Source organism: Falco punctatus, assembly GCF_963210335.1.
Source record: "Falco punctatus genome assembly, chromosome: 18".
NCBI classification, from domain to species: Eukaryota; Metazoa; Chordata; class Aves; order Falconiformes; family Falconidae; genus Falco; species Falco punctatus.
In genome coordinates this window covers 4,032,875-4,060,650 of record NC_137598.1, presented here as the reverse complement: position 1 = coordinate 4,060,650, position 27,776 = coordinate 4,032,875, and the positions used below count along the sequence as shown (strand labels likewise).

The following is a 27,776-nucleotide window of genomic DNA, read 5'->3' as shown; positions in this document are numbered from 1 at the left end:
AATGCCCCGCCCCCAGGCCCCGCCCCCCGAGGTATATCACAGGGGGGGGGCCCGGCTGAGCACCCCTCGCCTCCCTCCTCGGCGGCTTCGTAAGGGTTCGGGTAGTGAGCGGCCATGGTGAGGGTCGAGACCCCCGGGACCCCCCCTCAGAGCCTGTGGGACCCCCCGGGGCGCCCCGTGGGGCTGGGGGGGTGAGGGGTCCTCGCGTGCCCGGGGTGCCCTGTGGGGCTGGGGGATGAGTGAGGGGTCTTCACGTGTCCAGGGTGCCCCGTGGGGCTGGGGGCCGGGGGGGTGAAGGGTCCTCGCGTGCCCGGGGTGCCCGTGGGGCTGGGGGATGGGGGATGGGTCTTCGCGTGTCCAGGGTGCCCCGTGGGGCTGGGGATTCGGGGGGGTGAAGGGTCCTCGCGTGCCCGGGGTGCCCCGTGGAGCTGGAGGCTGGGGCGGGGGGAGGGGGGGGGGGGAAGGCTCCTTGCGTGTCCAGGTGCCCCATGGGGTTGCTGAGCTCTTGCAGGCACTGAGGTGGGGGTATGTGGGGGGCTGGGGGGGGGGGGGCTGGAGCTGGGGCTTCCTGCTCTGCATGCCCCCTGCCCCCACCCCCCAGGCTGTGCTGACCCCCCGGGGCGCACTGACCCTCCACATAGAGACACGCCGGGTCCCCACGTGGATCCTGGACGTGTCCCCACAGCCCCCCTGGGGATCCCTGAAGCTGGGGGGGGGCCCTACACGTGGGTGGGGGCTCCCCCCTGGGTGGGGGGCACCTACCTCCTGCCCACTCCCCAGGGGTGGGGGGCTGGGCTCCCTGCCACAGACACGCGTGGGAGTGAGTCCTGGCAGCTGGGGGGGGGGCAGCCCCGTGGGGAGGGGGCTAAAGTGTCCCTGTCCCCATGCAGGGGACCCTGGGGAACCCCAGATCTGGGGCAGTGTGTGGGGGGGCTGCAACAGGTGTTGGGGTGGGGGCTACAACTGGCTGAGGCTGAGCCCCCCTCTGTGCTGCAGCAGTGCAGAATGGGGCCCCCTCTACGGTGCTGAGCACCCCATCCCACGCTGCAGAAAAGGCAGGGGATGGGGCACCCCCAGTTCCACACTGGGTATGGCACTGGTTCAATGGGGACCTGAGTGAGCAGGTTGAGGCCCTGGTGCTGAGCCACCCACCCCTGCCCCAGGGGTTGCTGGGTTTTGACAGGGCAGGTAGGGCAGGATGGGACCCTCGGGGCTCCCCGCCTGGCCCTGGGTTTGGCCCCGAGGCAGAATGGGATCCCTGGAGCTGAGCCCCCATCCCACAATGGGCAAGATCCCAGCTCCCTCAGGGAGGCAGGATGGGACCCCTTGTGCTGAGCCCCCATCCCACAATGGGCAGGATCCCAGCTCCCTCAGGGAGGCAGGATGGGACCCCTTGTGCTGAGCCCCCATCCCACAATGGGCAGGGTCCCAGCTCCCTCAGGGAGGCAGGATGGGACCCCTTGTGCTGAGCCCCCATCCCACAATGGGCAGGGTCCCAGCTCCCTCAGGGAGGCAGGATGGGACCCCTTGTGCTGAGCCTCCATCCCACAATGGGCAGGGTCCCAGCTCCCTCAGGGAGGCAGGATGGGACCCCTTGTGCTGAGCCCCCATCCCACAATGGGCAGGATCCCAGCTCCCTTAGCAGGATGGGATGGAACCCCCAGTGCTGAGCTCCCCATCCCACAGTGGGCAGGATGGGACCCCTGGAGTTGAGCATCCCCAGAGCGGGGCCCCCCCTGCAGCCCTCGGTGCCTGCCAGCACCCCGCCAAGAGGGTGCGTCGGGCAGGATTTGGCCCCATCCAGCCCTGGGGGGCCGTGCCCCAGCCGGGTACCAGCCCGTCCTGGGGGCAGCGACCCCGGGGGGCGCTGGGTGGGGGCCGCAGCGGGGAGCTCGGGGGTGCCAAGACCACCCTGTGTCGTGTCCCCCCCCCAGCGCGAGTGCATCTCCATCCATGTGGGCCAAGCGGGCGTGCAGATCGGCAACGCCTGCTGGGAGCTGTACTGCCTGGAGCACGGCATCCAGCCCGACGGGCAGATGCCCAGCGACAAGACCATCGGCGGGGGGGACGACTCCTTCAACACCTTCTTCAGCGAGACGGGGGCCGGCAAGCACGTGCCCCGCGCCGTCTTCGTGGACCTGGAGCCCACGGTGATCGGTGAGCGGCGGCAGGGATGCAGGGGGGGCTGCCCCGCTGTGAGCGGGGTGCTGATGCTGGGGTGGGGGCGGCTGTCCCAGTGTGAGCGGGGTGCTGATGCTGGGGTGGGGGCGGCTGTCCCAGTGTGAGCGGGGTGCTGACGGCGGGAAGGGGGGCTGTCCCCGCAGATGAGGTGCGCACCGGGACGTACCGGCAGCTCTTCCACCCTGAGCAGCTGATCACGGGCAAGGAGGATGCGGCCAACAACTACGCCCGTGGGCACTACACCATCGGGAAGGAGATCATCGACCTGGTCCTCGACCGCATCCGCAAGCTGGTGAGCATCCCTGGGGGGCTGGCCGGTGGCACCCCTCCCCCGGGACTGGGGACAAAGGGGAGCCCCGTGTTCCTGGGGGGGTGCTCAGCAGGTCCTTCTCAGCCCATCAGCACTTTGTGGGGCTGCCCTGGGGTGGGGGTGACAGGTCTGGGCTGTCCCCAGTGCCCACACAGGACCGCAGCCCTGTCCCAGCCCCGCCGTGGGTTGGGAAGCCCCTGGCCTGGGGCAGGCAGGGGGTGACACAGCCCCAGTCTGGCTGCTGGCGCAGCACTGGTTTGACTGGTGCAGCTGCCCCAGCTCTTTGAACCTGCAGTTCCCACGCCGGGGCTGGCGCCGGGGCCGGCCAGACCTGCTGGGCTCGAGGAGCTCCTGGAGCATCAAAGGCTGAGCTGGTTGCCCGTGGGCTCACGTGGGACGTGTGGCTCCTGCTGTGCCCGTCCTGGGGTGCGGACATGGCTGACCTACCCCGCACCCCACTGGTGGCACCCAAGCCACCCCGTGGGGTTCTTCTGGCATGGGGACCCACCGCTCCCATGACTCTGTGCCCGTGCTGGGGCCAGGGCCACTCTGTCACCTGTGCCAGGGACGTCTCCGCTGCTGGGAGTCCCCAAAGCTTGTGAGGCTCCGGGGAGGAAGGAGCAAGTTCTCCTGCTGGTGGGACTGAACGTGCCCCCCCTTGTCTCCCCTCCCAGGCTGACCAGTGCACGGGGCTGCAGGGCTTCCTGGTCTTCCACAGCTTTGGGGGTGGCACCGGCTCCGGCTTCACCTCCCTGCTCATGGAACGCCTCTCCGTCGACTACGGCAAGAAGTCCAAGCTGGAGTTCTCCATCTACCCGGCCCCACAAGTCTCCACGGCCGTGGTGGAGCCCTACAACTCCATCCTCACCACCCACACCACCCTGGAGCACTCCGACTGCGCCTTCATGGTGGACAACGAGGCCATCTACGACATCTGCCGCCGCAACCTGGACATCGAGAGGCCCACCTACACCAACCTCAACCGCTTGATAGGCCAGATCGTGTCGTCCATCACGGCCTCGCTGCGCTTCGACGGGGCCCTGAACGTTGACCTGACGGAATTCCAGACCAACCTGGTGCCCTACCCCCGCATCCACTTCCCGCTGGCCACCTACGCCCCCGTCATCTCGGCCGAGAAGGCTTACCACGAGCAGCTCTCGGTGGCCGAGATCACCAACGCCTGCTTCGAGCCCGCCAACCAGATGGTGAAGTGCGACCCGCGGCACGGCAAGTACATGGCGTGCTGCCTGCTGTACCGCGGGGACGTGGTGCCCAAGGATGTCAACGCCGCCATCGCCACCATCAAGACCAAGCGCACCATCCAGTTCGTGGACTGGTGCCCTACCGGCTTCAAGGTGGGCATCAACTACCAGCCGCCCACGGTGGTCCCCGGGGGGGACCTGGCCAAGGTGCAGCGCGCCGTCTGCATGCTGAGCAACACGACGGCCATCGCCGAGGCGTGGGCGCGCCTGGACCACAAGTTTGACCTGATGTACGCCAAGCGGGCGTTCGTGCACTGGTACGTGGGGGAGGGCATGGAGGAGGGGGAGTTCTCGGAGGCCCGGGAGGACATGGCTGCCCTGGAGAAGGATTACGAGGAGGTGGGGGCCGACAGCGTGGAGGGGGAGGAGGAGGGCGATGAGTACTAGTGCCTTGTCACACTCACGCTGTGGTGCTGAGCATTAAAGTCACTCTTTCCACTCTTGCCTCGTTTATTGTCCCGGCACCACCTGCCTTGTGGTGCCTGGGGTGGCGGGGGGGACACACACACTGTCCTGAGGGGAGATGGGGGTCCTGGCTGGGCTGAGCTGCCCACCTGGGGCTGTGGGGGACTGAGGTCCCTTGGCTGGGTGCTGCGCTGTGAACTGGTGTGGGGGTGAGTTATACCCCCCACGTTGCCCCCAGGGATCCCTGTCACATGAATGGGTCCGCAGGTGGGGTGGGGACCCCTGTACCCTGCCCCCGTGCTCACCCTCCAGCCCTGGGTGCTGTCCCCAGGGGTCCCTGTCACAAGAATGGGTCCACAGGTGGGGTGGGGACCCCTGGGAACAGCCCCCAGGGTGGCTGGGAACCCCCCCGTGCCCTGCCCCCGTGCTCATCCTCCAGCTCCAGGTGCGTGGGCAGGATCTGGCCCTGGGCACAGCTGGCGTGGGGTGGGGGGAGCTGGTCTGTATGTGCTGCTCTGCAGAGCTGGGGGGGGTCCTGGGGGGAGGGACCCTCCTGGACCTCCCCCCGCCCCGGTCAGTCCCTGTCTGGGAAGGGGGATTACAGGGGGGGCACTGAGCACCCTGAGCAGGATGGGACCCGGCTGAGATGGGAGCCCTGCAGCAGAGGCTGAGGGTCAACTCTGCAGCCCCCAGCCCCTCTCTGCAACCCAGTGGGGGGTCTGTACCCCCATATCCTGGTGGGGAACCCCCAGTACTGGCCTGCACCTCCAGGGTTCCCCAGCTTCCTTCCTCCGTCCTGGGTGGGGGGAGTCTGCTGTTGCCCAGCCCCCCTCCCTCTCCACCTGAGGGGGGGTCTGCTCCCCTCCTGGAATCCTGCAGCCCCTCTCCCTGGTGCTACTGGGATCCTCTACCTGTATCCCTGAGTGGGGGGGACCTTGCAGGCCCCCCTGCCCCGCAGCCAGAGGGGGGACCCTGCAGCCCCCCCACTGCTCACTCTGGGGGGGACACACACCCTGCAGCCCCCCCTTCCCCACAGTCCAAGGGGGGACCCTGCAGCCCCCAACTCTACAGCCCCCCCAACCCAAGTGGGGACCCTCTAGTCCCCCCACTCTGCATCCCAAGAGAAGACCCTCCAGTTCCCCCCCCCCCCCCCCCCCCCCAGCATCCCGAGGGGGAGACCCTGCAGCCCCCCACTGTACACCACGAGGGGGGACCCTGCAGCCTACACGACCCCCATGCTGAGGGAGGACCCTGCAGCCCCCCCACCCTGCACCCTGAGGGGGGACCCTCCAGCCTCCTGCTCTGCACCCTGAGGGGGGAGCCTCCCCCCCCCCCGACCCCCACTCTGAGGAAGGACCCTTGAACCCCCACACCCTGAGATGGGACCCTCCAGCCCCTACCCTGAGGGGGGACCCTGCAGCCCCACACCTTGAACCCCGAGGTGGGACCCTGCAGCCCCCCACCCTGCAACCTGAGGGAGGACCCTGCAGCCTCCTGCCCTGCATCCCAAGGGGGGACCCTCCAGCCCCCTGCTCTGCACCCCGACCCCCACCCCGAGGGAGGACCCTGCAGCCCTCGACTCTGCAGCCCCCCCACGCCACAACCTGAGGGGGGACCCCTGCAGCCCCCCCACTTCGCACCCCAAGAGGGCACCCTGCAGCCCCCACACACCGAGGGAGTACCCTGCAGCCCCCCCACTCTGCACCCCGAGGGAGGACCCTGCAGCCCCCCCCCCCCCCTCCGCATCCCGACGGGGACCCTCCAGCCTCCCCACCCTCCGCCCCGAGGGAGGACCCGGCAGCCCCCCCCACTCCGCATCCCGAGGGGGGACCCTCCAGCCCCCCCCCAAGTCCCCCGAGGGGTTTCCCCGTCCCTCCCAGCCCCTTTTCCCGTCCCCCGCCGAGGGGACACCCGCCGCCCCCGGTCCTCCCCACGGCGAGGAGACCCCTCCTCTGGCTCCCGCAGGCCCGGGTGCCCCCGGCGGGGCGGAGCCGCCACCCGCTATAAACGGCCGGTCCCGGCAGCCGCCGCCCTCCCGGTGCCGGTGCCGCCATGAGCCGCGGTGGCCGCGCCCCCCCCCCGACCCGCACCCTCGGGGCGCCGCCGCCCCTCACCGTGGCTGCGGGGCGGCTGGCGGCGGCGGCGGCGGCGCGGGGAGCGGAACGGGAGGAACTAGCGGCGTTAAACGATCGTTTCGCCGCTTTTTTGGAGCGGGTGCGGGCGCTGGAACGGCAGAACGGGGCCCTACGAGCCGCCCTGGGCCGCGCCGCCGCCCCCGCGCCCCGCACCGCCGGGCTGGTGCAGGGGGAGCTGCGGGGGCTGCGGGAGCGGCTGCAGCTCCTCGGCCGCGACCGGGACCGGCTCCAGGCCGAGCGCGACGGGCTGGCGGCCGACCTGGCTGCCCTGAGGCACCGGTGGGCTGGGCGGCGGGGCCGGGGGGGCACACCGGGATGAGGGATGCACCGGGGTGGGCACCGGGGGATGCAGGGGGATGGGGGATGCACCGGGGTGGGCATCGGGGGATGTACCGGGATGAGGGATGCACCGGAGGATGCATGGAACAGGGGATGCACCGGGGTGGGCACCGGAGGATGCATGGAACAGGGGATGCACCGGGGTGGGCACCGGAGGATGCAGGGGGACGGGGGATGCACCGGGGTGGGCACCGGGGGATGCAGGGGGATGGGGGATGCACTGGGGTGGGCACCGGGGGATGTACCGGGATGAGGGATACACCAGGGTGGGCACCGGGGGATGCAGGGAGATGGGGGATGCACCGGGGTGGGGACCGGGGGTGCAGAGGGATGCAGGGGGATGGGGGATGCACCGGGGTGGGTATGCAGGGGGACTGGGGGATGCACCGGGATGGGGACCGGGATAGGGACCAGGGGACGCACCGGGATGGAGGATGCACCGGGGTGGGGACTGGGAGGAGTGATGCGCTGGGATGGTGACAGGGGGATGCACCGGGGTGGGGACCGGCGTGGGGGATGCGCCGGGATGAGAAAAGCACCGGGATGGGGACCAGAGGACGCACCGGGATGAGGGAAGCACCGGGATGGGGGATGCACCAGGATGGGGACACACTGGGATGGGAGCCGCACCGGGGTGGGGACCGGGACGAGGGATACACCGGGGTGGGGGATACACAGGGGCGGGGACCGGGGGATGCAGGGGCATGAGGGGAGCACCGGGATGAGTGATGCACTGGGATGGAGACAGGGGGATGCACCAGGGTCGGGACCGGGGTGGGGGGTGCAGCGGGATGGGGGCCGGGGGATGCACCGGGATGAAGGATGCGCTGGGGTGGGTGATGCACCAGGATGAGGAATGGACCGGGGGATGCACCGGGGTGGGGGATGCACCGGGGTAGGGACCGGGGAATGCACCGAGGGCAGGGGTGGGATGAGGTGGGGGGGGGAGCGCGGCAGGCACTGGGGTGTGCTGGGCAGGGACCAGCCGCATACTGGGGAGGTGACTGGGGGATGTACTGGGGAGGGGGCCGGCGATGTGCCCAGCAGACACTGGAGAAAGCACTGGGGTGGCACTGGGCGAGGCAAGGGACTGGGAGAGCAGGACTCTGCGGAAGGGCGGGGCACTGGGGGGGACATGGCGTGGTGGGGGCACTGGGGCGGTGCTGGGACTAGCACTGGGGGGAAATGGGGCTGGGGCAGGGGTGGACTCCCCGGGGAGGAGCGTGTCCCAGTGAGGGGTCCTAGGGGGCTGCAGTGGGGTCACGGCCCTGCCCCGGGGTGGTGTGACAAGGCCTGGGAGGGGTCCCCCGCGATGGGGGGGTGTCCTGCGGGAAGGGTCCTGCCCTGGCCGTGCAGGGACAGGGATACCCCAGGGCTGTCCCCTCCCCCCGCCTTGGGGGCTTAGGGGTGGGGGTGCTCAGGCTTAGAGGGGCTCCTTTTCCTCCTCCATCCCCGTGTGCCTGCTGGGGGGGGGGGGTGGGCCGCGGCAGAGCAGGGGGTCCCAGGCAGCAGGAGGAGGCAGGGGGGGGGTCTGCCCCCTGTCCCCCACCTCCTTCCCTCCCCTGTATCCCCAGGCTGGAGGATGAGACGCAGAAGAGGGAGGATGCAGAGAAGAGCCTGGTGCTGTTCCGCAAGGTGAGGGGGCTCGGGGGGGAGGCCCGTGCCCCCCATACAGTGCCCATCCCCCCACCCCTCGACCCCCTGTGCTACCCCTGCCCTATGACCCAGCTGCCCACGTGTCTGAAGACCCCAACGATGTCCCGTGCACCAGATGCTGCCCATCCTGGGGGGTTCTGGGGGTGGGTGGGTGGGTGCTGCCCCATAGCTCACCCTCTCACCCCAGGGGGGGTTGGGGGGAAATGCTGCCCCACAGCTCAGCCTCTCACCCCAGGGTGGGGGTGCTGCCCCATAGCTCAGCCTCTCGCCCCAGGGGGGGTTGGGGAGGGGGTGCTGCCCCATAGCTCAGCCTCTTGCCCCAGGGGGTGCTGCCCCACAGCTCAGCCTCTCACCCCAGGGTGGGGTTGGGGAGGGGGTGCTGCCCCATAGCTCAGCCTCTCACCCCAGGGTGGGGGTGCTGCCCCATAGCTCAGCCTCTTGCCCCAGGGGGGGTTGGGGAGGGGGTGCTGCCCCATAGCTCAGCCTCTTGCCCCAGGGGGGGCTGCCCCACAGCTCAGCCTCTCGCCCCAGGGGGGTTGGGGGGTGCTGCCCCATAGCTCAGCCTCTCGCCGCAGGACGTGGATGATGCCACGCTGTCCCGCCTGGAGCTGGAGCGCAAAGTCGAGCTCCTGATGGATGAGATCGGCTTCCTCAAGAAGCTGCACGAGGAGGTGGGGAGCTGGGGAGGGGGCTGGAGGGTGGGGAGGAGGCTGGGGGGGGCTCCATGTGTCACCAGGCAATGGCCCGTGTCCCCACGCAGGAGCTGCGGGACCTGGAGGTGGGTGCCCCGAGCCCACCGGTGCCGGTGGAGGTGGAGGTCCGCAAGCCGGAGCTGACGGCCGCGCTGCGGGAGATCCGCGCCCAGTACGAGAGCATTGCCGTCAAGAACCTGCAGGAAGCCGAGGAGTGGTACAAATCCAAGGTATGGAATTTTGGGGAGGGGGGGAAATGGGGGTCCAGCCCCCCCCCCCCTTCCCTTCCCGGCACCCCTAACTCCCCCTTATCCCCCCAGTTTGCCGACCTGTCGGATGCGGCCAACCGCAACCACGAGGCACTGCGGCTGGCCAAGCAGGAGATGTCCGAGTCGCGGCGGCAGATCCAGAGCCTCACCTGCGAGGTGGACGGGCTGAAGGGCATGGTGAGACCACCCAGGGGTCCAGGGTGGGGGGTTGGGGGGGCCCAGACCCCAATTGCCAACCCCACACGGCTCCATCTCCCCCACCCCCCACCCTCACCCACCCCCCTCGCAGAACGAGGCGCTGCAGCGGCAGATGCGGGAGATGGAGGATGAGTTTGGGGAGGAGATCGGGACCTACCGGGACGTGGTGGGGCGGTTGGAGCAGGAGATCCAGCAGATGAAGGAGGAGATGGCGCGGCACCTGCGCGAGTACCAGGACCTGCTCAACGTCAAGATGGCCCTGGACATCGAGATCGCCACGTACCGCAAGCTGCTGGAGGGCGAGGAGAGCCGGTGAGGCTGGGGGTGGCGCGGGCGGGCTTGGGGTCCCCAGGGCGCAGAGCTCAGCCGGGTGGGACAACGTCCCCATCCCCCAGGGTGGGACATGGTGGGCGCTGAGGGGTTTCCGGCGAGGGGGTGGCTGCGGCCATCGCTTGGGCAAAAAACACGGGGCCACCGGAGCGTTGCGCTGCCCAGGGGGTGGGGGAAAGGGGGGGGGGGAAGCTGCTGCTGCAGCCCACCACCGCAGCCCACTACCACAGCCCACTACCACAGCCCACCGCAGCCCACCACTGCAGCCCACCGCAGCCCACCACTGTCCACCACAGCCCACTACCGCAGCCCACTGCAGCCCACTATCACAGCCCACCGCAGCCCACTACTGTAGCCCACCGCAGCCCACCGCAGCCCACTACCACCTCCCACCGCAGCCCACTACCACCGCCCCCCACAGCCCGCTACTACAGCCCACCGCAGCCTACCACCGCAGCCCTCCACAGCCCACCGCAGCCCACCGCAGCCCACCGCCCACCACAGCCCACTACCACAGCCCACCACCACAGCCCACCACAGCCCACCAAAGCCCACCAAAGCCCACCAAAGCCCACCACCACAGCCCACCACTGCAGCCCACCACTGCCCACCGCAGCCCACCGCAGCCCACTACCACTGCCCCCCACAGCCCGCTACCGCAGCCCACCACCGCAGCCCACCGCAGCCCACTGCAGCCCACCGCCCACCACAGCCCACTACCACAGCCCACCAAAGCCCACCACCGCAGCCCACCGCAGCCCACTACCACCGCCCCCACAGCCCGCTACCGCAGCCCACCACCGCAGCCCTCCACAGCCCACCACAGCCCACCACTGCAGCCCACTACCACAGCCCACTACCAAAGCCCACCAAAGCCCACCAAAGCCCACCACTGCAGCCCACCACTGCCCACCGCAGCCCACCGCAGCCCACTACCACCGCCCTCCACAGCCCGCTACCGCAGCCCACCACCGCAGCCCACCGCAGCCCACTGCAGCCCACCGCCCACCACAGCCCACTACCACAGCCCACCAAAGCCCACCACCGCAGCCCTCCACAGCCCACTGCAGCCCACTGCAGCCCACCACCGCCCACCACAGCCCACTACCACAGCCCACCGCAGCCCACTATCGCAGCCCACTACTGTAGCCCACCGCAGCCCACCGCAGCCCACCACCCACCACAGCCCACTACCACAGCCCACCAAAGCCCACCAAAGCCCACCACCACAGCCCACCACCGCAGCCCACCGCAGCCCACTACCACTGCCCCCACAGCCCGCTACTGCAGCCCACCACCGCAGCCCTCCACAGCCCACCACAGCCCACCACCGCAGCCCACTACCACAGCCCACTACCAAAGCCCACCAAAGCCCACCACCACAGCCCACCACTGCAGCCCACCACCACAGCCCTCCACAACCCACCACAGCCCACCACCGCAGCCCACCACCAGCCCAGCTTAACCATTGTGCAGGTCACTGACCCAATGCTGTGGAAGGGTCAGGGCCACCAGCGATGCCCAGGAGCCCCAGACCCCCCCTCACTCCCCTCTTCCCTCCCCTCCCCCCAGGATCACCATCCCCCTGCACCCCACCACCTCCTTCAGCACGAGAAGCTCAGGTGAGGAGGGGGCTGGGGGTTCCCCACTCTATCTGGGGGGGGGGCTTTCCTCCCTCTCTTGGGGCAGAGACCCGACACGGGGGTGCAGGTGGGTCCCTGTGCCCCTGCCTGGGGTAGCCTCCCACCCACCCACACCCCGGGGGGGGGGCAAGGGGGGGGCTGATGGCTTCTTTGTGCCCCAGTGCTGGAGCCGCAGCCTGCGGAGAGCCCGGCGCGGAGGATGGTGCTCATCAAAACCATCGAGACACGGGACGGGCAGGTGAGGGGGGTCCCCTGCTTGGGGAGGGGGAGGACACACAACCCTCCTATGGGGCTGACCCCCACCTTCTCCCCCCACAGCAAGTAGTGACAGAGTCACACAAGGAACGAGCGGAGCCGGGGAAGTGACAGAGGGGACCCACCGCACCAGCATCCATCCTGCACCGCCCCAGACGGTGTGGGGGCTTCACCGGACCCTGCTGTGCCAGTGCAGGCCGAGGAGCGGAGCTTAGGGGGGGCGGGCAGCTGCCCACCCCCTTTGCCAGCACCATGGCACGATGCTACGGTGCATCCTGGTGCCTTGTGTCGTCGTCCCCCCCCCCCATGTATTTTTCTCCCTACCAGAACCTCAGTTGTATTTAATATGTACCAAATGCCTCTTGCACTGCCCTGCCCCCGGGGGGTCCCTGTCCCCCCCCTCCCCCCGATGGAGGTGGCACCGGTGGTCCCCAGGCCCCAACCCCCCTCCCATGCCCTCCCCGCTGCCCCCAGCCCTTGGGGTGGGCTGGGGGTGGGCAGGGGTGCAGGGGGCAGCTGGGGGGGTGTGTCTGGGGGCTGTCCCCCAGTGTCCCCATCCTGCTTAAATGGCAAATAAAGGCTGTGGCGAGGAGGGGGCCGAGTCACTCGTGGGCGGGGGGGAGGGGGGGGTGGTGTCAGCTGGGGGGGGGCGCCTGGTGCTGTAGGAAACCAGCGGGGGGGTAAGGGGCTGTAGGGCTAGGGGGGGCAGTGCCTGGGGTGGAGGCAGTGGCTGGGGGTGGGGGTCGGCCCGGGGGACCACCCTGGCGTGGGGGAGCGGGACCCCAGGGTGCAGGTCCCCCACGCAGGACAAGGCGCAAGGCCGCCGCTATCCCACAATTCCCCCCTCTAGCGGCGCTCTATCCTCCGCCTCCTCTCTATGATCCAGCAGCGCACCCCGGAGCTGATAGGATGGATACCAGCCTATCGCTGGCAGGCTGAGCTAGGGAGCGGCGCTCAGCCAATCACAGCCCTGCACATGCCGCCGTTGCCGCCGCTCATTGGCTGGCGCTGAGCCGCGGGGCGGGCCATCCGCAATGGCGGCGTTTTATAAACCGGTGCCGCTTTCCCGGCCTGGGGGGAGAGAGGGGGGTTGGGCCTGGCTGGGGGCGGGGCCGCGGCCGCTGATCGAAGGTACCGTGGGGTGGGGGCAGGCCGGGGGGTGCTCGCAGAGGGTGCGGGGTGGCGGGAGCCCGGCCTGCAGGGAGGGGGCTCAAGTGATGCCCGAGTCCCAGTCCCGTCCCCCGGTGCCTAGCTCGGCCCTCCCGGCTCCAGCCCCCCCGGTATCTTAGCCTGGCACCCTCTGGCCCGGCTCGGTCCCCCCGGTCCTGGCCCCCCCCCAGTGCCTACCCCGGTCTTCTCCCCACCCGGTGCCTGGCCCGATCCCCAAACCCCGGTTGTTCCCCTCCCCGTTCCCCCGGTGCCTAGCCCGAGGCCCCGGCTCTCTCCCCTCCCCGGTTCCACCTCCCTTCCCCCCCCCCCCCCCGGTGCCCAGCCCGGTGGCCCCTGTCCCGTCCCGTCCCGTGTGTGTCCCCCCCGCCCCGGTGCCTAGCCCGGGCTCCCCTGCCCCGGTTCCCCCCTCCCTCCCCCCGTCGGTGCTTAGCCCGGTCCCCCCTGCCCCGGTTCCCCCCTCCCTCCCCCCGTCGGTGCTTAGCCCGGTCCCCCCTGCCCCGGTTCCCCCCTCCCTCCCCCCGTCGGTGCTTAGCCCGGTCCCCCCTGCCCCGGTTCCCCCCTCCCTCCCCCCGTCGGTGCTTAGCCCGGTCCCCCCTGCCCCGGTTCCCCCCTCCCTCCCCCCGTCGGTGCTTAGCCCGGTCCCCCCTGCCCCGGTTCCCCCCTCCCTCCCCCCGTCGGTGCTTAGCCCGGTCCCCCCTGCCCCGGTTCCCCCCTCCCTCCCCTCGCCGGTGCTTAGCCCGGTCCCCCCTGCCCCGGTTACCCCCCCCCCCCCCCCCCCGCCCCGGTTCTCCGTGCCAGGCGCCCTCTGTTCCGCCCGGCCCCGGGGGCACGGAGGAGGCAGGTGAGAGCATCCCGCTGTGGGACTTGGGTGTCCGGACACCCCGCGCCCCCCGAGAGTGTCCTCAGGCCATGCCGACCTCTGGGGGGGGCAGGGGGAGGGTCCTCCAGGCCTGCAGGGTGCCACCTCAGCGCCCCCCCCCCCCCCCAGCATGGGGTGTGTGTGGGCGATCTGGGGGGCACAGTCCCATGCCCCCCCCCCGGGAGGTGCCCCTCTGTACCCACGACAGGGGGGCCATGCTTGCGCCCCCCCCCCCCCCCGGGGAGTAGCACCTTGGCTATGTATGCCCACCCCTCCTGGCTGACCCCCACAGCGGGGGGGTCCATGGTGGTGCTTGCCCCCCCCCCCCCCCCCCCCCTTGTCCACCCTTTAGAGCCACCAGCACCTCCAACATGGGCTTGGCCTGTGTCCCTGTCACCCTGACAGTGGCTGGGGCGGGGGGGGGGGGGCACCCAGGTGCCTGGACCCCCCCCCAGCCCCCTCTTCCTCTCATCCCTGCAGCACTTGGAGCATCCAGCAAGCCCCCAGGATTCTCCCGTGTTCCTGTCCCCCGTGCCTGTGGGTGGGCTCCCTGGCAGGTGGATGATGGCTTGGGGGTCCTGGGGGGTGTCCAGCCCCCCCTCCCCCCCCCCCATCCTCCCCCCCGGGTGACAGTGGTGTCACCTCCGGACCCTCCCGCCTGGTCCTGGCTCTGAGCCTGCTGGCACCGGGATGTGGCCGTGCCCTGGGTGAGTCCTGGGGGGCTGCAGAACCTTCTGGGCCCCCTGTCCCCCTCCCCCAGGGGCTCAGGGGCGTGGGGGGCTCTTGCCTGTGGGGGCTTCTGCAGGCAGGATTGTGGTGCAGCTCTTTGGGGGGGGGGGGGCACACAGACCCGTGGGACACTGCGGTGACAGTGAAGGTGGCACCAGCTCTTCCCAGTGTCTCCCCAGGCTCTGGCAATGCTGGGGGGGGTGGGGGGTGGCCCTGGGCTGGGGGGCGTCTACATGAGGGTGATCCTGGGAGCATGGAGTGACCCTGGGAGCGGAGAGGGAGGACATTTGGGGGTCTCTGAGGAGATGGGGGGCTCCCTGGAGTTGAAACTGGGGGGGGGAGGGACACACCTGCCTGGATAGGATGGGGGGGGGGGGTCCCTGGGAAGAGGAGGGGGCCCCACCTGCCTTGGCTGTGGGGACATCCTCCAGGAGGAGAGCGTGTTGGAAGACTTTGGGGGGGCTGAGGGCCAGTGGGACCCCCGCGGGCTCTTCCCAGGGTCTCCCCAGGCACCTGCTGTACTGGGGTGGGGGTGTGGCGGTGTCTTAGGGCTGGGGGGGCCCTCAGGATTGGGGGGGGGGTTCTGGGGTCAGGAAGGGACCCTGGGAATGGGGCTGGGGTTGATTTGGGGACAAGGGTGTTTCTTGGGAACTTGGGGACACCATGTGGGAGGCTGAGATGGGGGAGGGGGCACCCTGGGGAGGTGGGGGGCAGTGCAGGGAGGAGGGACCCCCCCCCCCCCCAGCTGGGGGGTCCTGGTAGGGTTGGGGGTGGGGTGCCTGTGGCGGGAGCTGGTTGGTGCCTCACTCATCCTGCTCTTGGTTTGGAGCCCCCGACCACCTTCAGCCACCCCTCACACACCCCCAGCTCCCCCCCCCCCGGACCCCAACCCACCGGGGACCAGGATGGAGATGGACCCACAGACACTATAATAAACCAGTTCATGCTACACCTTGTTGTAGGGTCTCCGAGGTGCAGGGGGGCCTGGGGGAGGGGGGGTGGGTGAGCCCCCACACCTACCAGCCCTTCCGGGGGTCCCCAGGCTGCCAGCCCCCGCCCCCCCCCCCCCCGGTGGTGGCAGCCGTGTCCTTCCAGCTGGTGGCCACACGATGGCAGCACCAGCCCACGGGTTGGGGGTCCCCGGCGTCCTGCGGCTCCGCTCCCACCCCAGGGACCCCCAGAGACCCTCGGGGCAGGTGGGGGTCACCTAAGGGGGGTGGGGGGGGGGGCTCCATCACTGTCCCTGGTGGCAGCCAGCACAGGGGGAAGGTGACAAGGAGGGTCCCTAACAGTGGCCTGGGGCTTGTCACCGTTGGGGGGGCCAGCACCACGGAGTGATGGTGGCACAGCACCCTCGCGGGGGGGTGTGTAGGGGGAGGGAGTCCCCTGTGTGTGGTTCCCCCCCCCCCCCCCCACTATGGGGAGGCAAAGGCAGCAGCTGCACATCCAAACCCAGAGTGTTTTATTGGTGGGGGGGGGGGGGGGGGTAACGACGCGGGGACAGGGGGTGCCCCAGGGATGGGGACACCACTGGGACACCCTGACACCCTCTGGGGGGGGGTGTGTGCTGGCATGCGGGGGGGGGAGGGGCGCACACACGCACTGACAGAGCTGTTTGGATGGGTGGGGGGCAATGGGTGGGCATCCTGGTGCACCCAGCGCTGTCACTGGGGATGGGGATGCTGGTGGCACTGGGGGGAAGTTGGGGAGACACACACACCACCCCACCCCCGCTCTGTCCCTGCAGGGCTGTCCCCGTGCTGGGGGGGGGTCAGTCGGGGTAGATGATGAAGCCGGAGAAGGTGCTGTACTTGTTGGTGTTGCCACCGTGGACTTTGCCGCCGTCCAGTTTGACGAAGACCTCGTCACCCACGTCCAGGTGCAGGATGACGCTGTTGCTGGCATAGTCGTAGTTCTGGTCCGCATCCTGCGCGATGGCGCTGGCCCGCACCTGGGGGGGGTGGGGGGGCAAAGCTATCAGAGACACCCCCTCCCCCATGCACACACACCGATCCCCAGCACACCAGCCCCAGAGGGGGGAGCCTAGGGGGTGGGATTGGGGGTGCTGAGCTGCTCAGCACCACCCCCCAACCCGCTCAGCCCCTCTGTCCACCAGCGCTCAAGGTCACGCTGCCCGTCTGCGGCAGAACTGGGTGAAGGAGACGCCCCCCCCCCCCCCCACCCCCAGCCAAGGCTCCCCGAGTTGCCAGCCAGCAGCGGGGACAAGAGGGGACAGGGCTGCCCCCCCCCCCCCCCCGCCCCCACTCCGCACCCTGGGGTCCCTCGGAATAGGACCACCCCCCCTCACACCCATAGAGCGGGGTCTTACTGTCAGTGCCACCCATAGGTGCCCGGAGCTGGGGTGCCCGGGAGCCCCTTCCCCACATTCTTGTGCTGCCCCCACCCCCACCCCGGGTTTGGGGGTCCCCCGGGGGGGCCAGCGGCATCGACCACCTGGATCGATCCTTGTTTCTCCCGTTATAAATGGGAAACGGCCGGGGCGAGGCCGGTGCGGGAGCCGCCAGCCACGAACAAAGGGACCAGCCGGGGGGGGCTGTCGGGGGGGGGCACACAGCTTGTCCCCCCCAGTGCTGGTAGCATTGCCGGGGAGGGGGGGGGGGGCACAACTTGTCCCCCCCCAGTGCTGGTGGCTGTCCTGGGGGGGGCACAGCTTGTCCCCCCCAGTGCTGGTGGCTGTCCCAGTGTGTGGGGGGGGCACAGCCCATGCCCCCCAGTGCTGGTGGCTGTCCTGGGGCGGGGGGGGGGGGGGGGGGCACAACCTGTCCCCCCCAGTGCTGGTGGCTGTCTGGGGGGGGGGCACAGCCTGTGTCCCCCAGTGCTGGTGCCTGTCCTGAGGGGACACAGCTTGTCCCCCCCAGTGCTGGTGGCTGTCCCGGGGGGGGGGGGGGGGGCACAGCCCATCCCCCCCAGTGCTGGTGGCTGTCCGGGGGGGGCACAGCTTGTCCCACCCCAGTGCTGGTGGCTGTCCTGGGGGGGCACAGCCCATCCCCCCCCAGTGCTGGTGGCCGTCCTGGGGGGGCACAGCCCATCCCCCCCAGTGCTGGTGGCTGTCCCGGGGGTCCCAGCCCATCCCCCCCAGTGCTGGTGGCTGTCCTGGGGAGGGGGGGGGCACAACCTGTCCCCCCCCAGTGCTGGTGGCTGTCTGGGGGGGGCACAGCTTGTCCCCTCCCTTGCTGGTGCCTGTCCTGGGGGGGCACAGCCCATCCCCCCCCAGTGCTGGTGGCTGTCCCGGGGGGGTCTCAGCCAGCCCCAACAGACCCCACTCCCCGCCAGCTCCGAGCCCAGCATTCCCTGGGGATCGTGTGTGTCCCCCCCCTTCCATGTGGCAGGACCCCCAGGGATGGGGGTTGCGTGTCCCCAAGGCTGAGGTGATGGCAGGAGGTGGGGGCACGTGCATGGTGGCACCCCCAGTGACACACCGCCCCCCCCCCCCCCCCCCCCCCGCCGTGATCCCAGAGGAGGGACGGGATGGGGGGAAGAGGGATGGGGAAGATGGGAATTGGGGTGGGGGGACTGGGCGGGGGGAACCGAGGATGGGGGATTGGGATGGGTGGAGCCAGGGTGGGGGATCAAGAGTGTGTGTGTGGGGGGGAACCAGAATGGAAGAACTGGGATTAAAGGGAAACCAGAATGGGAAAACTGGGATGGCAGGAAATAAGGTGGGAAAACCAAGATAGGGGAAGTGGGATGGGGAACTGGGATGAGGAAAATGGGATGGGGGGAGCAAGCAGGGGGAACTGGGATGGGGAACTGGGATGGAGGGACCAGGCAGGGGGAACTGGGATGGAGAACTGGGATGGAGGGAGCAGGCAGGGGAAACTGGGATGGTGGAGCAGGCAGGGAGAACTGGGGTGGGGAACTGGGATGGCGGGACCAGGCAGGGAGAACTGGGGTGGGGAACTGGGATGGAGGGACCAGGCAGGGAGAACTGGGATGGAGAACTGGGATGGCGGGAGCAGGCAGGGGAAACTGGGATGGTGGAGCAGGCAGGGGGAACTGGGATGGGGAACTGGGATGGTGGGAGCAGGCAGTGGAAACTAGGATGGAGCGAGCAGGTGGGGGGAACTGGGATGGAGAACTGGGAGGCAGAAGCAGGCAGGGAGAACTGGGATGAGGAAAATGGGATGGGGGGAGCAAGCAGGGGGAACTGGGATGGGGAACTGGGATGGAGGGACCAGGCAGGGGGAACTGGGATGGAGAACTGGGATGGAGGGAGCAGGCAGGGGAAACTGGGATGGTGGAGCAGGCAGGGAGAACTGGGGTGGGGAACTGGGATGGCGGGACCAGGCAGGGAGAACTGGGGTGGGGAACTGGGATGGAGGGACCAGGCAGGGAGAACTGGGATGGAGAACTGGGATGGCGGGAGCAGGCAGGGGAAACTGGGATGGTGGAGCAGGCAGGGAGAACTGGGATGAGGAACTGGGATGGAGGGACCAGGCAGGGGGAACTGGGATGGGGAACTGGGATGGTGGGAGCAGGCAGTGGAAACTAGGATGGAGCGAGCAGGTGGGGGGAACTGGGATGGAGAACTGGGAGGCAGAAGCAGGCAGGGAGAACTGGGATGGGGAACTGGGATGGCAGGAGCAGGCAGGGGAAACTGGGATGGTGGAGCAGGCAGGGAGAACTGGGATGAGGAACTGGGATGGAGGGACCAGGCAGGGGGAACTGGGATGGGGAACTGGGATGGCGGGAGCAGGCAGTGGAAACTGGGATGGAGCGAGCAGGTGGGGGGAACTGGGATGGTGGAGCAGGCAGGGGGAACTGGGATGGAGAACTGGGAGGCAGAAGCAGGCAGGGAGAACTGGGATGGGGAACTGGGATGGGGAACTGGGATGGAGGGACCAGGCAGGGGGAACTGGGATGGAGAACTGGGATGGCGGGAGCAGGCAGGGAGAACTGGGATGATGGAGCAAGCAGGGGGAACTGGGATGTGGGACTGGGATGCAGAAGCAGGCAGGGAGAACTGGGATGGGGAACTGGGATGCAGAAGCAGGCAGGGAGAACTGGGATGGGGAACTGGGATGCAGACGCAGGCAGAGGCAGTGGGGCTGGAGGAGCTAGAAGAGGGCAAGGGAGCGGCGGGGGGTGCGAGCGGGACCGGGGGGCACCGCAGGGTGCGGGGGGAGCCCTGGCAGGGGTGCCGGCCGCCGTGGCGGGTCCAGCCCGTACCTGCCCGTTCTTCATGAGGTCGGCCCACATGCTGGTGCCGTCGCCGCCGCGCATGAGGACGTGGTAGGTGAAGAAGTAGATGCCGGGCAGGGGGCAGGTGAACTTGCCACTCGAGGGCTCGTAGTAGTTGCCCACGTTGGTGACCACGTCGTCAAAGCGCAGCACCTCGTAGCCCTCGTGGGGCTTCCGTAGCCCCGCGTAGAAAGCGATCTTGGGGCTGTAGAAGGAGGGGATGTACCCTCCGGGCCCCGGCCCCGGTGGCCCCGGTGGTCCCGGCCGCCCCGGCTCACCCGGTGGCCCCCGGGGTCCTGGTGGTCCAGGGGGACCCCGTACCCCAGCACGGCCCTTCCGCCCCGGTTCGCCCTTGGCTCCGGGGAGGAAGGGTGGCGAGGAGGCGGCGGGGGGCAGCTCAGGGCCGGGGTAGGGGTCGCAGACCATGCGGCAGCTGCCCAGCATCTCGTAGTGAGCGGCCGCCTTGGAGCTGTGGACCAGCAGCGGGATGGCCACCAGCAGCACCAGCACCATGGCCACGCCGATGGCCACCCCGGCCACCCGCTTCCTGCGGCTCAGCCGGGAGGCGGCCAGCGCCAGCAGGTCCTCCTCACCCTTGGGTGCGATGGTGGAGCCGGGGGGAGTGGACGGCACCCAGCCGCCCGCTGAGCCTCACGCCTGGGTGGGGAGCGGGGATGAGGATGAGGATGAGGATGGGGATGGAGCTGGGAGCGGGGCTGGGGATGAGGATGGGGCTGGGGATGAGGATGGAGCCGGCAGCGGGGCTGGGAGCAGGAAGAGCAGCAGGGATGGGGACGACAGCGGGGATGGGGACAGGGATGCGGATAAAGATGAGGAAGGGGATGGGGATAAGAACGGGGAGGAAGATGAAGATGGGGACGGGGATGTGGACAGGGATGGGGACAGGGATGCGAATAAGAACGGGGATGAGGATGAGGACAGGGATAGGGATGAGGATGGGGACAGGGATAGGGATGAGGATGGGGACAGGGATGAGGATAAGGATGAGGATGGGGATGGGATGGGGATGGGATGGGGATGGGGATGGGATGGGGATGGGGATGGGGACAGGGACGGTCACAGCAGCAGGGCTGGGACCGGGACCGGGACCGGGAGCGGGGCCGGAGCCGGGAGCGGAGCTGCGGATGTAGCCGGGACTTGCGCTGCCGAAGGGGACGAGAGCGGAGCCGCTGACGGAACCGGGAGCGGAGCCGGGGAAGGGGCTGAGACCGGAGCCGGGGACGGAGTCGAGACCGGAGTCCCCGCCGCAGCCAGGACCGGAGCCGGGGACGGAGTCGTGACCGGAGCCGCTGATGTAACCAGGACCGGAGCCGGTGTTGGAGCTGGTGATGTAACCGGAGCCGGGATACAGCCGGGACCGGAGTCGGGATGGAGCCGGGATACAGCGGGGATGGAGCCGGGACCGGAGCCGGGATGGAGCCGCTGCGACGCGCGGGGCAACTTCTCGCCAAGTTGCCCAGGAGCGGGACCCCCGGGAGCGGGACCCCCTCCCCCGGGACCGCTCTCCCCGGTGCGCACCGGCGGGGCCGGGGCCGTGCAGCGGCGCCGGGAGCGGTTCTCCGGAGCCTCCCGCCCCCCCCCCTCCCCCGCCGCGCCCCTCTGGGGATCCCGGGGGACGCGCGGCCCCGGGCCTGCGGGGAGACCCCCCCGCCCCCCCGCCGGTGCCCGCCGGTACCTGCCGCCGCCCGCGGCGCCGGGAGCCACGTGCCGGGGCCGCCGCCCGCACCGCGCCGCGCCCGCAGCCCCGCTCCGCCCGCCCCGCTCGACGGCACCGGGCACGGCGGGGGCGGGGGCTGGGGGGAGGGACGGGGGGCGGGGGGGCACCGCCATGGGAGTGTGCAAGGAGGGGGGGGAGTGTGCAAGGGGGGGGGCACCGGAATGTGAGTGTGCAACAGGGGGGAGAGTGCAAGGAGGGGCGCAGGGATGTGAGTGTGCAAGGGGAGTGTGAGTGTGCAAGGGGTGGCGGCACCGGGAATGTGAGTGTGCAGTTGTGAGGGGGGCACCGGGAATGTGAGTGTGCAAGGGGAGTGTGGGAGCGTGAGTGTGCAAGGGGTGGGGGCACTGGGAATGTGAGTGCGCAAGGAGAGTGTGAGCGTGCAAGGGGAGTGTGGGAGCATCAGTGTGCAGGGGGGCGGGCACTGGGAATGTGAGTGTGCAAGGGGCTGGGCACTGGGAATATGAGTGTGCAAGGGGTGTGTGTGCAGGGGGGGCACTGGGATGTGACTGTCCAGTTGTGGGGGGGCACCAGGAATGTGAGTGTGCAAGGGGAGCGTGAGTGTGCAAGGGTGTGTGTGAATGTGCAACATGGTGGGCACTGGGAATATGAGCGTGCAAGGTTGTGCTTGAGTGTGCAATGGGGAGGGGGCACTGAGAATGTGAGTGTGCAAGGGGGGTGCATGGGGGGCGTAAGTGTGCAAGGGGAAGGTGCCCGTGCACACGCACAGCTCTGTGGGTGTGAGAGAGGGTGAGGGCGTGCAAGGGGAGGGGGGGGGGGCTGGGGGGGGGGCTCACACATGAGCTGGGGCATTTGAGCGTGCAACACAACTGCTGTGTGTGCCAGGGGTGCACAGTCCCCCCCTCCCCCGCAGCCCCCTGGGGGGGCCAGCCAGGCTGGTGGCCACTGGCCCATTTTTGGGGACCCCTCCCCAAGGCTCACCCCCAACATGGGGGTGCTGCTGGGGGGGGGGGGGCTGTGCCAGGGCGCACCGTCCCTTCCCACCCTGGGGATGGGGACAGAGGGGGGGTGGGGGGTTGGGCGGCTGGAGTCCCCCTGCCGCCATCGAGGCGCCCACGTGGCCAGGGCTGCCGGAAGGTTCCGGATCTGGCCCTGGTGGCTCCCAGCGCCGCGGCGGAGCCGGTGCTGTGAGCGCTGATTTACGGCTGCTCTTTTCCAATCCTGCTGGAATCGGCTCCGCTCTGCAAAATGAAATCTTGCCCCCACCCCCACCCCCCCCACCCCCATCCCCCCAATTCCCCAAATATCACGGAAAAGAGGAAAAACTGGGACCCTGCGCCCCCCCCCCCCAGCTGCTCCGCTGGGCCCGGTGACAACACGGGTCCCTCTGTGGGGGGGTGGGGGGGTGAGGGGACCCCCCTACACGGAGCCACCAGAGTGGGGTGGGCTCATGGGGGGCTTTGCACACGCATGTCTGCATGCAGGGGTACACGCGTGTCCTTGTGGTGTCAGCAGTTGGCTGTGTGTTTGTGTGTGCATGGGGGGGAGGGATGGAGGGGGGGCGGCATGGGCATGTGTGTGCGTGCTCAGGGCATGCATGTGCATGTGTGTGCATGTGTGTGCATGCTGTGTGCATGCCTGCATATGTGTGCATGCAGCGCGTGTGTGCACGTGTGTGTGAATGCTATGTGCATGTCTGCATATGTGTGCATGCTGTGTGCATGTGTGTGCATGCTGTGTGCATGTCTGCATATGTGTGCATGCTGTGTGCACACTGTCTGCGTGTGTTGTGTGTGCGTGTCTGCATGTGTGCATGCTCTGTGCATGCAGTGTGCATGTAGTGTGCTTGTCTGCATATGTGCATGCTATGTGCATGCTGTGTGCATGCTCAGGGCATCTGTACATGCATGTGCATGTGTGTGCATGTGTGTGCATGCTGTACGCATGTCTGCATATGTGTGCATTCAGCGCGTGTGTGCACATGTGTGTGCATGCTATGTGCATGTCTGCATATGTGTGCATGCTGTGTGCATGTGTGTGCACGCTGTGTGCATGTCTGCATATGTGTGCATGCTGTGTGCACACTGTGTGTGTGCATGCTGTCTGCGTGTGTTGTGTGTGTGCGTGTCTGCATGTGTGCATGCTCTGTGCATGCAGTGTGCATGTAGTGTGCTTGTCTGCATATGTGTGCATGCTATGTGCATGCTGTGTGCATGCTCAGGGCATTTGTACATGTTGTGTGCGTGTGTGTGCATGCAGTGTGCGTATCTGCATACGTGTGCACACTGCGTGCATGTGTGTGCGTGCTGTGTGCGTGTCTGCATATGTGTGCATGCTGTGTGCATACATGTGCATGCTGTGTGCGTGCATGCTCAGGGCACGCGGGTGCATGCTGTGTGCGTGTCTGTGCACGCTCAGCACACGGATGTGCGCCGTGCACGTGTGTGCATTGCGTGGCAGGCGGGGGGGGGGGGGGGGAGATGCTCCCACCGGAGCGCCCGTGTGTGTCATTGATCCCGCCAGGTTCAGGATTTGCAGGCCCGGCCAGCTCGCCCGGCGATCCATCAGCGGGATCGGGATGGATTTATGGGCCCTCGACGCCACAGGATCGATGCGATCCTGAAAAAACCCGGCGGTGTTTGTGCAACACATTGCGGCGGCAGGAGCATCACCCGGGAATGGGGATCAATCCTGGGAATAGGGATCAATCCTGGGAATGGGGATCAATCCCAGGGATGGGGATCAATCCCAGGAATGGGGATCAATCCTGGGAATGGGGAGCAATCCCAGGGATGGGGATCAATCCTGGGAATGGGGATCAAACCTGGGAATGGGGATCAATCCCAGGGATGGGGATAAATCCCAGGAATGGGGAGCAATCCCGGGAATGGGGAGCAATCCCAGGGATGGGGATCAATCCCGGGAATGGGGATCAATCCTGGGAATGGGGATCAATTCTGGGAATGGGGATCAATTCTGGGAATGAGGAGAAATCCCGGGAATGGGGTGCAATCTCGGGAATGGGGATCAATCCTGGGAATGGGGATTAATCCCAGGAATGGGGAGCAATCCCAGGAATAGGGATCAATCCTGGCAATAGGGACCAATCCCGGTGCCATCCATGCCACCGTGTCACCCCCCAGGGACAGGGATGCCAGAGTCCCACCGCCACCACCTGACTCCGCTGGCTGATCTTAATGAGCAGCAACAGTGAATTAATTAGCCAGGCTGGGAGGGGAAGCCCGAGTGCTAATTAGCGAGCACGAGGCGGGGGATGTGTGTGTGGTGGGGAGCGGGTGGCCAGGCTGTGGCCGTGGGGACATGAGGGGACACCGGGGGTCCTGGTTGGGGTAAAAATACCGGAATGGGGGGAGGGGGGGCAGGGATGCATCCTGCCCTCGGTGCCCAGGCTGGGCCTGGCTCCGGTGCCCAGCTGCTGGGGGTGGGGAGGGGGCTGGGTTTAGGGGGGCTCAGCACCATTCGTGGGGGCGGTGAGCCCAGTGCTGGAGCTGAGCCCCCCCACTGGTGCCAGCAGCCACGGCAGCGATGTCCCCAGTCCGGCCGTGCCTCAGTTTCCCCCCCCCGGCTGCTCTCGCTGTCCCCACGCAGGACCCGAGGTGATGCTGCGGGTCACCCCAGTGGGGACATGGGGACAGACGTGTCCCTGACCGCGGAGCCGGGGGCTAAGCCCGGTGTGAGCGGTGGCGGCGGCGCGGTGCTGGGGCGCAGCGCATGAATAAATGCATCACGCCACGTCCCCGCGTCCCCCCCGCAGCGGCGCTGCCGGCACGAGGAGGGGGGCTTCGGTGTCCGGCGGCTCCACGTTCACCATCTGCCTCCACCGCCCCTGAGGACCCACCAGCTCATGTGGCAGCGAACAGCCCCCCCGGGGGTCACATCCAGCACCAGCTCAGAACCAGCGCTCCGGTGCTGCCTGCCGTGCTCAGCTCCCGGTGCCAGCGTGTGGCACGTGCCACCGTGGCCCCTGCTGCCCGAGGGGGCCGGGGGCCGTCACCGTTTCTCGTGCCGGGATGGCGGGTGGATCGGGGTGCGGGATGGCGGGTGGATCGGGGTGCGGGATGGCAGAGGGATCAGGGTGAGGGATGGCGGGTGGATCAGGGTGCGGGATGGCAGAGGGATCGGGGTGCGGGATGGCAGAGGGATCAGGGTGCAGGATGGCGGGTGGATCGGGGTGCGGGATGGCAGAGGGATCGGGGTGAGGGATGGCGGGTGGATCAGGGTGCGGGATGGCAGAGGGATCGGGGTGCGGGATGGCAGAGGGATCGGGATGCAGGATGGCGGGTGGATCGGGGTGCGGGATGGCAGAGGGATCGGGGTGAGGGATGGCGGGTGGATCAGGGTGCGGGATGGCAGAGGGATCGGGGTGCGGGATGGCAGAGGGATCGGGGTGCAGGATGGCAGAGGGATCGGGATGCAGGATGGCGGGTGGATCGGGGTGCGGGGTGGCAGAGGGATCGGGGTGCAGGATGGTGGGTGGATCAGGGTGCGGGATGGCAGAGGGATCGGGGTGCGGGATGGCAGAGGGATCGGGGTGCAGGATGGCAGAGGGATCGGGGTGCGGGATGGCAGAGGGATCGGGGTGCAGGATGGCAGACGGATTGCCGTGTCAGTGCGGGTCACGCGGGCCAGGAGGGAACCTTGTGCAAATGAATATAGATGGGCTGGATGCGGCCGGGCGCTGCGCTCCATCCAGGGCATGTTTGCAATAAAGCCGGGCTGCCGGCCTGGCCCAAATTGGATAAAAAAATTGGATAAAAATTGTCCTTGAATGGCAACGATCCACCAGTGGCTGCCGGGGGAGCCACGAGGCCGCGCTGGGGGTGATGCTCCGCCAGCCAAACTGGTGCTGAGGTGCCCATCGGGGTGCTGGGGGGAGGTGCTGAGGGGGATGTGCCAGTGATGTGGGGCTGGTGGTGGCTGGGTCATTGCTGGATGGAGCCCACGGCACCCAGCACCACTGGTTCAGTACTGGGAGCGTCACCCCTGGATGGAGCCCACGGCACCCAGCACCACTGGTTCAGTACTGGGAGCGTCACCCCTGGGTGGATCCCACGGCACCCAGCACCACTGGTTCAGTACTGGGAGCATCACCCCTGGATGGAACCCACGGCACCCAGCACCACTGGTTCAGTACTGGGAGCATCACCCCTGGATGGAGCCCACGGCATCCAGCACCACTGGTTCAGTACTGGGAGTGTCCCCTGCCATGGGGTCCTGCCCCAGCCAGCCCCTGATGCGCCCCCCAGCCCTCACCCCCCTGCCCCCCCCCTCCAGCTCGTTAGCATCTGCTGCTAATTGGTGAGGAGGCAAAGGTCGGGGGTCCAGAGCTGGCTGCCCCTCGGCAGTGGGGGCTCAGCACACGGTGAGTGGGGGGTTTGGGGGTGGCGTGTCCCACCCAGGGGCAGCCACATCGTGCTGGGTGGGGGTGTCATCTGCACCCTGAGTCCCCTGTGTGTCCTCTGGGATAGCGCTGACCCCCAGCCCCACAGCCACATGTGGGGCTGCCCCACACCGGGCCACATCCTGCACTGGGACTGAACGGGGGTGGGGTGGGGGGGGTGGGGGGCACTGCTGGGATGAGCTGCAGGGTCTCAGCCATGGGGGGGACCACCAGCCCATCACCCTGCTGGCGGGGGGAGCATCCCTTGGGAATGGGGGATTCCCGGGGGGGGGATATTTAGGTCCCCTCCTGGCTGTGCCCCCCCTCACCCCCCTCACCCCCCCCCCCCCCGTGCTGGTCACGATGAGATGGATGGCTGCGGCCGACCGGGATGAATTCCCTGGACAGGCGGCATTTATTAGGGATGCAGAGGATGTCGGCCGAGAAATCCATCCTGGCCGGGCGGCAATTAGGCGGGTGGCCGGGCCACGGGGGTCCCACTCCCCCCCCGCCCCCTCCTGCCCCCCTACACCCCCCCCCCCACCTCCCCTGAGCACCCCCCAGCCCCACTGCGAGGTCCTGGGGCTTCCCCCTTGCTGTGCTGCCCCCCACCCTGGTGATGCTGGATGTGATGGGCGGGGGGGCTGTAGGTGATGTGGGGGGGGTGGATGTGGGGGGGTGTGTGTGGATGTGATGGGGGGGGGCTGCATGTGATGGGGGGCTGGATGGGAGTGTGGATTTTGGGGGAGGCTGGATGTTGGGGGGCTGGATGTGATGGGAGGGCTGGATGTGATGGGTGGGCTGGAAGGGGGGGTGGATTTGGGGGGGGTGGATGTGATGAGGGGGCTGGATATGAAGGGGGGGCTGGATGTTGGGGGGGCTGGATGTGTGTGTGGGCTATGGATATAGGGGGGCTAGGTGTGATGGGGGGGCTGGATGGGGGGGGCTGGGTGTGATGGGGGGGGCTGGATGGGGGGGGGCTGGGTGTGATGGGGGGGGGGCTGGATGGGGAGGGGGGGGCCTGGATATGGGGGGGGGAGGGGC

General features: G+C 68.8%; 3 protein-coding genes across 4 annotated transcripts; 2 read left to right on the top strand and 1 right to left on the bottom strand.

Moving 5' to 3' along the window:
- The first annotated feature begins 1,896 nt into the window (after positions 1–1,896).
- On the top strand, positions 1,897–4,155 carry LOC308054809 (tubulin alpha-1A chain-like). The gene is made up of 3 exons (XM_080368156.1): positions 1,897–2,157; positions 2,325–2,473; positions 3,166–4,155. Exons 1-3 carry the CDS (start codon positions 2,037–2,039, stop codon positions 4,138–4,140), a joined length of 1,245 nt encoding a protein of 414 aa, XP_080224282.1. The 5' UTR covers positions 1,897–2,036; the 3' UTR covers positions 4,141–4,155.
- A 1,743-nt stretch (positions 4,156–5,898) lies between these two features.
- Positions 5,899–13,152, top strand: PRPH (peripherin). Of its 2 annotated transcripts, XM_080368677.1 has the most exons (9): positions 5,906–6,572; positions 8,207–8,267; positions 8,864–8,959; positions 9,049–9,210; positions 9,301–9,426; positions 9,539–9,759; positions 11,350–11,399; positions 11,582–11,658; positions 11,739–13,152. In XM_080368677.1, the coding sequence occupies exons 1-9, from the start codon at positions 6,211–6,213 to the stop codon at positions 11,784–11,786; spliced, it is 1,203 nt and encodes a 400-aa protein (XP_080224803.1). In that variant the 5' UTR covers positions 5,906–6,210; the 3' UTR covers positions 11,787–13,152. The 2 variants fall into 2 exon arrangements, with proteins under 2 accessions (XP_080224802.1, XP_080224803.1); XM_080368676.1 differs by lacking the exon at positions 11,350–11,399 and having other exon boundaries at positions 5,899–6,572.
- Positions 13,153–16,114: 2,962 nt separating this feature from the next.
- Positions 16,115–20,616, bottom strand: C1QL4 (complement C1q like 4). Its single transcript, XM_080369126.1, has 2 exons — positions 19,624–20,616; positions 16,115–16,384 (listed from the first exon to the last, which is right to left on the bottom strand). The coding sequence occupies exons 1-2, from the start codon at positions 20,146–20,148 to the stop codon at positions 16,205–16,207; spliced, it is 705 nt and encodes a 234-aa protein (XP_080225252.1). The 5' UTR covers positions 20,149–20,616; the 3' UTR covers positions 16,115–16,204.
- Between the last annotated feature and the right edge of the window lie 7,160 nt (positions 20,617–27,776).